This window comes from Quercus robur, chromosome 8 (assembly GCF_932294415.1).
Source record: "Quercus robur chromosome 8, dhQueRobu3.1, whole genome shotgun sequence".
NCBI lineage: Eukaryota > Viridiplantae > Streptophyta > Magnoliopsida > Fagales > Fagaceae > Quercus > Quercus robur.
In genome coordinates, this window is record NC_065541.1 from 18,249,644 (window position 1) to 18,259,305 (window position 9,662).

Genomic DNA, 9,662 nt, shown 5'->3' on the forward strand with positions numbered 1-9,662 from the left:
CTCACTTATGGAAAACAAAGATGATTTTAATGGTCATGTTTAACATGGCCTGATCTGCCCCTAGATGGACCAGAAGGCAAGGCTCCAACGTCCTTTAAAACGGCAAGTGAGGGCAATGTTTTGTGACTTTTGTCCATGGATAGTTCATTCTCTTTCTCCAACATGAATGGCTATCCAGCTTCTGGAGTGGCCGCAATGCACATTAAAATCATAATTGTGAAGAAAACTTTTGTCTGAAGGCAAGCCATGTCAAATGGTGATATGAATTGTTAAGTGAGTTTCGCTTATCTCCAGTATTTTTTTAACTGAAGGTATCCTTTTGTTTTAAATATAAAATAACAAGTAATAGTGAGTTTTAATTTTCATGTTTTATTTAATTAGTAGGTGATGTAGTAGTTTCTCATTAAAATAAAAAGAGATTTCAGTAAAAAAAAAAAAAAAAAAAAAAAAGAAAGATAAAAATTAAGTCAAACTCTTGTTAAGTAGATGAAACAACTCTTTTGGTGTTAGACTGATAGTTGAATATATGACACTCTCTTTCCGGTGATAGACTGATAGCTAGTTGAATAAATGACACTCTCATTTAGAGGGCTTTCATTAAATGTTTTAAAGAGGTGTTACGTCTATAATATTTTCATAACAAATTATAGGTGCTTAGTTGTTATTGGTTCAAATTTAAACCTAACACTAAGATTACTTTTTTGCTCTAACAATAATATCCAGTAACAACCTGCCACTTAAGATTTGTTATAAAAATATTGTGAAAATATTGAGGAGTTATCATTTTTTTAATGTTCTATGGAGTAATGTCCAAAGTTCATTTAACAAAAATATCTGACAAGATCTATTCATAATTTGATATAGATTTACTTTCTATATTAGAAAATGGTAATTTACAATTTTGCCCATACTTTAATGTGGATCAAGATTCTCTACGGTTAGAAAGGAGAGTAACTGCACATTTGATGTTGCAGTTTTTTTTTTCCTTTAGATGTAGCCTGCACATTGTGCCATGTATTTTGATAAATTTTGTTTGTAAAAAATTATTTATGACCCATTCACGAATATTATTATTGTTAGTCACAGGTAATCTTTAAATTTTTCTAGTAAAACTAAATACATTAGAGGAATAAAAATTCCTTTAATTCATGCAACCAACAAGATCACAATTCACATTGTCACTTACAAACCTGTTGGTTCTTAGGTGTCTTTCTTGTATGATTTATACTTTATATTTAGAATCTATAGTGTTAATTACTACATTTCTTATGCCAAGTCTATCTCCACTATATCAACACCTACAATTTTTATATTAATGAAAGTAGTTTTTCTTTAATTTCAAAATTGATATGAGAGATAAAATTAAGGCACATTAACATTTTAATTGAAGAAAAGTTTGATTTTCTAAGATCGTAATTATAATAGGGTGAAAATTGAAAGAAGGATTTCTCAATCAATTAGCTATAAAACTACTAGAATTTCATGATACAACAATAGAAAAAATAATGTCATAATGACGCAATAATATCACAATTTAACCTCCAAATTTTAATTGAACTAAAAACAACCAAAACACCAAAAATACTACAAATCCTTACCAAGTATATGCATCATATGAAAAACCAAAAATCTCAATTGGCACATAATATGAAAAAATCAACTTAAACACATTACAATGATACATCAGTAAAACTGTATACATAAAATCTAAACAAAATATTTAAAATGAACATAATATTTTGGAAATTAACATACCTTACAAAGAGGGAACCAAAAATATTGTGAGAGATTTTATGGAAGTTTAATTTTTAAATCTAAAGGAAACTGAGATTTATATTGGAAAAATGTGGAGACAAATAATCATATTACTCAATTTATTGAATTCGACTCTTGCAATTCTGCATTGAAGTTAGTTTATGCATAAAATTGAAAAGTTTTCTTAATTCGTACATTTCTCATGACTTTTTAGATCCATCCATATCTATTCAAAGCATTTAAAATTGTAAATATATACAAATTCTTTGAATTTTATTAATTAATACATTGAAATAAATGCATCTACCATTATTAAATAGTTCGACATAAATGCTAAATATGGATGAGGTGGAAACCTAAACGAAAAAGAGTGTCATACAATGTGTCACTTGGTAGAACATCTTACTCTTTCGCGTGACGTCTCTGTTTATATATATATTGAGTTTTTAAAACATTACCTTTTCTCATTCGTACCTATTCAAAGTATTTAAAGTTATAAATGTATCCAAATTCTTTGAATTTTATTAATTAATACATTGAAATAAATGCATCTATCATTATTAAATAGTTTGACATAAATGCTAAATTTGGATGGGGTGGAAACCTAAATGAAAAAGAGTGTCATACAATGTGCTACTTGGCAGAATATTTTACTCTCTCGTATGAGGTCTTTGCTTATATATATAGTTTTTAAAATCTCACTTTTTCTTCCTTTTTCAAAGTAGAAATGTACTTTAACACATGTTCAACAAAAAACTAAATAAGTTGTTCTCAAACGAAAACTAAGTCTAACAAGTAAAGCCTTATTTTGCCCTAAAAAAAAATTGTAAAACTTTTGAAAGCTTGCCTTTACTTTATAATCAAAGATTACTATCAGTTTTAATCACTGTTGTTTTAGATATAATTGTATCTTTATTGGTGGTAATTTTTGTTTACATTGCAAAATATATGGTCTTAATTTATATCTCAGTCTTCTTAATCCATGCTTTTGCTTGATGATTCAATAACTCTGGCAAAAGTTTATTCCTTTCGTTCCTAAACTAGGTTGTAACTCATGCATTTATGCAGAAATATTCAATGGTAGTGATTTTGAAGTAGTTTTATATAGGGGAGTGAGTGTGAGGTGGTCATCTCGACTTTCATACTGAGTATTATAAATGGGTCACTTGGCACTAAAATTAAGAAAAAAAAATTGGACACAAGGTGTAAAATATTTGACACTAATTAGAAATAATTTGGATCCAATTTAGATTATGATTGTGCTTCAAGTTCAACTTTAATATAATATATATGATAAAGGAAAGTAGAATACTCAATTTCTTTCCAGCCTTTCTAAACACAATTAAAAAAAAAAAAAACTTTACATCCAATTTTGGAAAAAGTAAAGTTGGTAAATTTCAAGTATATTTATATTTTTAACTGGTCTTGCAAGAAATAGGATTTAGGAAAACTTCAAAATTTGATATACATATATATATATAAATATATATATATATATATATATATATATATTATGTTTCGTATTATCTTCTTTTCCTAGTTGTATGAAGAAAAATTCCTAACTAGATTCTCAAGGTAAAACTTGTTGCAGCATGCTTTTAGAAATTAAAGTGAAGCACATAGAAAAATGACGATGTTCTTGATAAAAGTTAAAATTACTTGTTAATATCTAGTAATATTGCCTTCAAAATTATATTGTTTGATGCTTGAGATTAGATTATTTTTGGTGTTGCTACAACATTTCTGTGATTATATTACCAATTGTATTACGATATTAACATAACTTTCAAAAAGGGAACCAAAGATATTATGAGAAAAATTATGAAAGTTTAATTTTGAAGTCCAAAGGAAATTGAGATTTATATTGGACAATGTGGAGATAAATAATTATATTACTTAATTCATTGAATTTGACTCTAGCAATTCTATATTGAAATTAGTTTATGCAGAAAATTAGTCTCTGTTAGTGTTTTTTTTAACCAGAATCAGTGCAATTTAACATTTAATTTTAATTCCTTAATTTTGGTTAAATTTGATGATAACATAGAAACAAATATTTTATTTATTCTTATAATAGACACATTACATGTGTGCAAGGCACCTAATACTCTCACTTATGGAAAAGAAAGATGTCATGTTTACCATGGCCTATTACGTCACCAGATGGAACAGAAGGCAAGACTCCAACGTCCTTTAAATTAAACGCCAGGTGAGGGCAATGTTTTGTGACTTTTATCCATGGATAGTTCATTCTCTTTCTCCAACATGAATGGCTTTCTAGCTTTTGAAGTGGCTGCAATGCACATTAATATCATAATTGCGAAGAAAACTTTTGTAGGAAGGCAAGCCATGTCAAATGGTGTTATGCATTAATACCCCGGCGTTTTGTAGTGGCAGCAATCTTGTCTTAAAAATTAATTTGAAATACACTAACAAGAGTTACAAGACACACTTTTGTTTTCAATTTGCCAGCCTAAAACCTAGGCTCAATAGAATATTAACATGTTATTAGATCCATTATTTGATTCTGTAATTAACATGCTGATTATATGCGTTACTTGATTATATCCATGCATGCTTAATTATGTTCTTCCACATGAAATAACATGCTTACCCATATTTATCCATCTTAGTCATTTTCTATTTCCTGATTTTATCTTACGATCCTTCCATAAATAACATTCTGTGAACAATTCGACAGACATTTGGTCGCTTGATTGACTGAAAATTGCAAACTTATATGGCCGCGCTTTTAAAACGTGGCTATATGTCAAAAAAAACGTGGCTATAGCCTATAGCCGCGTTTTTTTAGGCCACGCTTTCTAGTGTGGCCTAAAACCTGTGACTATAGGACTCACGGTCCTATGGCCACACTTTTTAACCGCGGCCCAAGACCAGGTCCTATAGCCGCGTTTAAAACGTGGCCTAAGGTTGTCGTCTTGGGCCGCATTTTAAACGCGGCCTAAGGTTGCGGTCTTGGGCTGCGTTTTAAACGCGGCCCAAGGTTTAACCTTAGGCCACGTTTAAAACGCGGCTATATACCCTTAAATTTTTTTTAAAAAAAAAAACCTTTGATTACCAAAAATTAATTTTCGGTAATCAAAAGTTTTTTTTTTTAAATTAAAATTAAAATTTTTAAAATTAATACTTTCAAACTTTAAAATTTCAATTTTAAATAAATAAAGAAATTCAAAACAAAAATACAAACCCAGCAAATTCAAAAACAAAAACAAAAACAAAAACAAAAATACAAACCCAGCAAATTCAAATTCAAAAACAAAAACAAAAATACAAACCCAGCAAATTCAAAAACAAAAACAAAAACAAAAACAAAAATACAAACCCAGCAAATTCAAATTCCAAAACAAAAACAAAAATACAAACCCAGCAAATTCAAAAACAAAAACAAAAACAAAAAAAAAAATACAAACCCAGAAAATTGAAATTCAAAAACAAAAACAAAAATACAAACCCAGCGTCGCCGATGAAGCTCAACGGGGACGCCGAGAGCGTCGCGATCGGCTACGCTTGAGCGTCGCGAACGGCGACGCTAGCGTCGCGATCGCGACGCTAGCGTCGCCGTTCGCGACGCTGGAGCGTCGCGGTTCGCGACGCTGGAGCGTCCCGTTCGCGACGCTGGAGCGTCGCGTTCGCGACGCTTGAGCGTCGCCGTTCGCGACGCTTGAGCGTCGCCGTTCGCGACGCTTGAGCGTCGCGATCGCGACGCTCTTGGCGTCGCCGTTGAGCTTCATCGGCGACGGCTGAGCTCAACGGCGACGCTGGGTTTGTGGTTTGTGTTTTTTTTTTTTTTTTTTTTGACCGAAATGGCTCTGGGTTGAATGGCTCTGGGTTGTGGTTTGTGTTTGTTTGTGTTTGTTGGTGTGCTATTAGTATTGAATGGCTCCAGTTAAGGAAAAGAAAAAAAAAAAAAAAAAAGTTTGTCTATGGCCACGCTTCTAAAACGCGGCCACAGTTAAGGAAAAGAAAAAAAATTTGCTAAAAAATAAAACACGGAGGTCCTTAGGCCGCGTTTTTAGCTCAAGAAAACGCGGCCTAAGGTCCCGTCTATGGCCACGTTTAAAAAACGCGGCCTAAGAGCCCGTCTATGGCCTCATTTTTAAAATGCGGCCACAGTTAAGGAAAAGGAAAAAAAAATTTGCTGAAAAAAAAAACACGGAGGTCCTTAGGCCGCGTTTTTAGCTCAAGAAAACGCGGCCTAAGGTCCCGTCTATGGCCACGTTTAAAAAACGCGGCCTAAGAGTCCGTCTATGGCCTCATTTTTAAAATGCGGCCACAGTTAAGGAAAAGGAAAAAAAAATTTGCTGAAAAAAAAAACACGGAGGTCCTTAGGCCGCGTTTTTAGCTCAAGAAAACGCGGCCTAAGGTCCCGTCTATGGCCACGTTTAAAAAACGCGGCCTAAGAGCCCGTCTGTGGCCTCATTTTTAAAATGCGGCCACAGTTAAGGAAAAGGAAAAAAAAATTTGCTGAAAAAAAAAACACGGAGGTCCTTAGGCCGCGTTTTTAGCTCAAGAAAACGCGGCCTAAGGTCCCGTCTATGGCCACGTTTAAAAAACGCGGCCTAAGAGCCCGTCTATGGCCCCGTTTTTTAGAAACGCGGCTTCAGTCCATCTTAGGCCGCGTTTTTTATGGCCACAGCTTAAAAAACGCGGCCTAAGACCCCCGCGTTTTGTAGTGAATTATATAGGTAACATGTTTTGATTGAAGTCAATTGCCTTGGAATTCAAACCCTAGTTTTCATTGCATATAAAAGCTATGTTATTACAAGACTTCTAAAGGCTAAAATAGGCAGAATTCGTGCACTGAAAGAAAATCTAAGCCTTCAGTTGTTGAACTTATGAGTTCAGAAACAGAAAGCATTTTTTTTAGATGGACTTCGTTGTCATACGCATGGTCATGTTTGAAACCATAGAGCCATCAACCCTAATGTGGTTTTGTGGTTATCAAACCTTCAAGGAGGGTCCTTGGAGTTTATTAGAGGTTCTCGTCATGAACAAGAATGGGTCATTTTGTGAAGGGTCCTTGTACGAGGATTCAGATGTTCCGAAACAGGTTTGGATTGTAGCAATAAGCTGACTGATTAGTTGTATAGTCTAGGGTCAAGTGTTTTGAACTATATTATAATTTTTCTTCATATGGTAGATTGCCTTGTTTGGGATGTCACTCTAGGGGTGTTCTTCATTGGTTTTTTGATTCGTTACCACATTTGTGTGTCAATTACTGTTTATTACGTAATTTACAAATTTGGTACTTGTTGTAATTATGGTTAAATCATCATAATTCAAATAACTAAATAGGCCTAATCAGAAATCAATAGATTAATCTACTGCATAATTAAGTAACTAGGGGGTCTAAACATGATTTTTCAATTGTCATTAAGGGTTTGAAATTTAAATTACAACAAGGAATCCTTCTCTTTTGATTAAATTAGTTCCAGGATTCTCGATCCTAATTGAGGTTTAAACACTCCCCCGAAGGCCTCATCTGGATGTATACTCTCAAGGAGTCATGTTGCTTCTTAGCCTAAATATGCATGGCCAGGGCAAGCATACATTTCATTGTAAGCGGCCCAGCTTCCATTCCGACTGTTTTTCTGTACAAATTAGTTTTGCCCCTTTGAGCTTATTGGTTCTTGCTTACGCAGATTTATCTTTGTTAGTTTATGATTATTAGTCACATGACAAACATTGACTCATAGTGGGTGCTATCTTGAATTTTCGGCCAAGAAGGTCATGAGTCTCAAAACTTCCAGATTGGTCTCGAGGAAAATAAACGACAGTAGAACTCGACAAAAAAAATATCAGGGGGCAATCATATAATTTTATCTTGCTGGTTTACACATGGCAAAATCTTGCTGACAAGCCACAAAGAATGAACCACGTGTCCAAGATAAGTAGGACCAAAAACAATCCTGGTAATCATTAATGCCTTGGCCTCGAGCAAGCCCTTCCTGCACCTTTAGCACTACTCCACGTGCTGCTCACACCTTCATGAGCAAGCCAGATCATCAAAACAATAAATTTATGGACACAATTTTTCAAAAAAAAAAAAAATTTCGAGTAAAAGAAAAAATGGTCAGAGGGGCAACTATTATAGTTTCGTTAACTGAGCGTGACCATAGAAATATTATATCGTTCTTAGACTAAAATCTTACAACACAACCGCTAATGGGCTAAGTGAACAATTTACAGATCGGATGGAAGGAGCAGCATGTTAAGTGAGGGAACTCGGACTCATGCTTTGATGTATTTGATGCCCAATAAAAAAAATGTTAGTATTAATAATAAATACACATGATAGACACATGTGAAAGTGGTATTTTTGTCACAACTCACTAACTCTTACTCTAACAAGAGGGGAAAAAATTGTCTCCACTACATTTCTCTTATCAAAATGGTCAAGTCGGCTCACTGGCATACTTGTACAGCATCTTTTGGTAACCACAAAGAAGAGATCAAACACGTGGCTGACCTACTAGCACCAGGCCTATAATTCCAAGTTTTCTATAAAATCTCCACCACTCTCATCTTACCCTCATCCACAAACTAGTCTAAAAAATTTCGCTTTTTTGCTCTACTTTTCTCCCGATACCAACAGCAGCTCGAGTGTTTTCTAGAAAACCAAGTAGATCTCTCTCATTTGTTAGCCATGTTAGAAGGAAAAGCAGTGATTGGAGAGACTGATATGCTCCAAACCATGCAGCAAGATGCCCTTGACCTAGCATCAAAAGCGCTTGACATTTTCGATGTTACTGAGGCTACTGAGATTGCCCGCTTCATTAAAAAGGTAGGGTATCAATTTAAGGTCATCAAAATGTTCATATTTCATGACATGGACTTGGAACTCGCTAGCTTGTATGACAAAATCCTAGTCAAAAGTTAAATGAAGTGCCAAAAAGGCTTTCTTTTTTTCCTTTATATATATATATATATATATACACTTCCTATTTATGAGACCCCCCAAAAAAACCTCACTAATCATCATATGATTAATTGAATTTAGGATCTTCTGGTTTATATCATGCTTGAAACTAATCACCCAAGTGCCCATAGTATTTCCAAAAAGGCTTTATATTTACCTTCAAACTGACATATTCATGCTATATATCAACTAATATCTAACTGAACCAAGACTAGTGCAACTTCCCAAAAGGTCTAATGCAACTATGCAAGTGAAACTTTGGCTTGGCTATATTCTGGTTGTTTGATTTGGCTTGTATCATCATTGCAGGAATTTGATACGACGTACGGACCTGGGTGGCAATGCATTGTAGGGACAGATTTTGGTTCGTTTGTGACCCATTGCTCTGGCTGTTTCATCTATTTTTGCATAGGCAGCCTTGCAATATTGCTCTTCAAGGGCTCTGCGGCTCCAGAAGCTGAGACGAACCAGTTTGCAGCCTTGGAGGCAGTGAAAGCGTGATAGTTTTCTTTTCTATTGCTGCTCTTCTTGTTACCATATCTAAGTTGTGTAGTCTTGAAAGATCTTTTACAACCAAAAAAAAAATCAAAAGTTCTGAAGTCAATTATCTTTATTTTCATATTTCAAACATTTATTTTGGTGCTGGAACATGTTGATGCCTTGCACCAAGCTCTCTTTGGTATATGATGGACAGAACATGAAGAATAGCTAAAGCCTAATTAATGGTGATAATATACTCAATGATAATGCAAAGCATTGTTCACAAATTCTGGTTAATAAACGACACACATAAAAGTGAAGTTCCATCAAAGAGGATAAAAAATAGAAAACCAATTAATCTTTGATTTACCGATATAACACAAGAATTTAAAAAATTTATTGAACATATCACTTTTACTGTATGAGTAGTTTCACAAGCAGAGATTTAGGCCGTTTCGATTGAGGGAGAAGGAGAGAGAGTGAAGAA

General features: G+C 34.0%; 1 protein-coding gene across 1 annotated transcript; it reads left to right on the forward strand.

Moving 5' to 3' along the window:
- The first annotated feature begins 8,279 nt into the window (after positions 1 to 8,279).
- LOC126694878 (uncharacterized) lies at positions 8,280 to 9,329 on the forward strand. The gene is made up of 2 exons (XM_050391401.1): positions 8,280 to 8,560; positions 9,005 to 9,329. The coding sequence occupies exons 1-2, from the start codon at positions 8,423 to 8,425 to the stop codon at positions 9,194 to 9,196; spliced, it is 330 nt and encodes a 109-aa protein (XP_050247358.1). The 5' UTR covers positions 8,280 to 8,422; the 3' UTR covers positions 9,197 to 9,329.
- Positions 9,330 to 9,662: the final 333 nt, after the last annotated feature.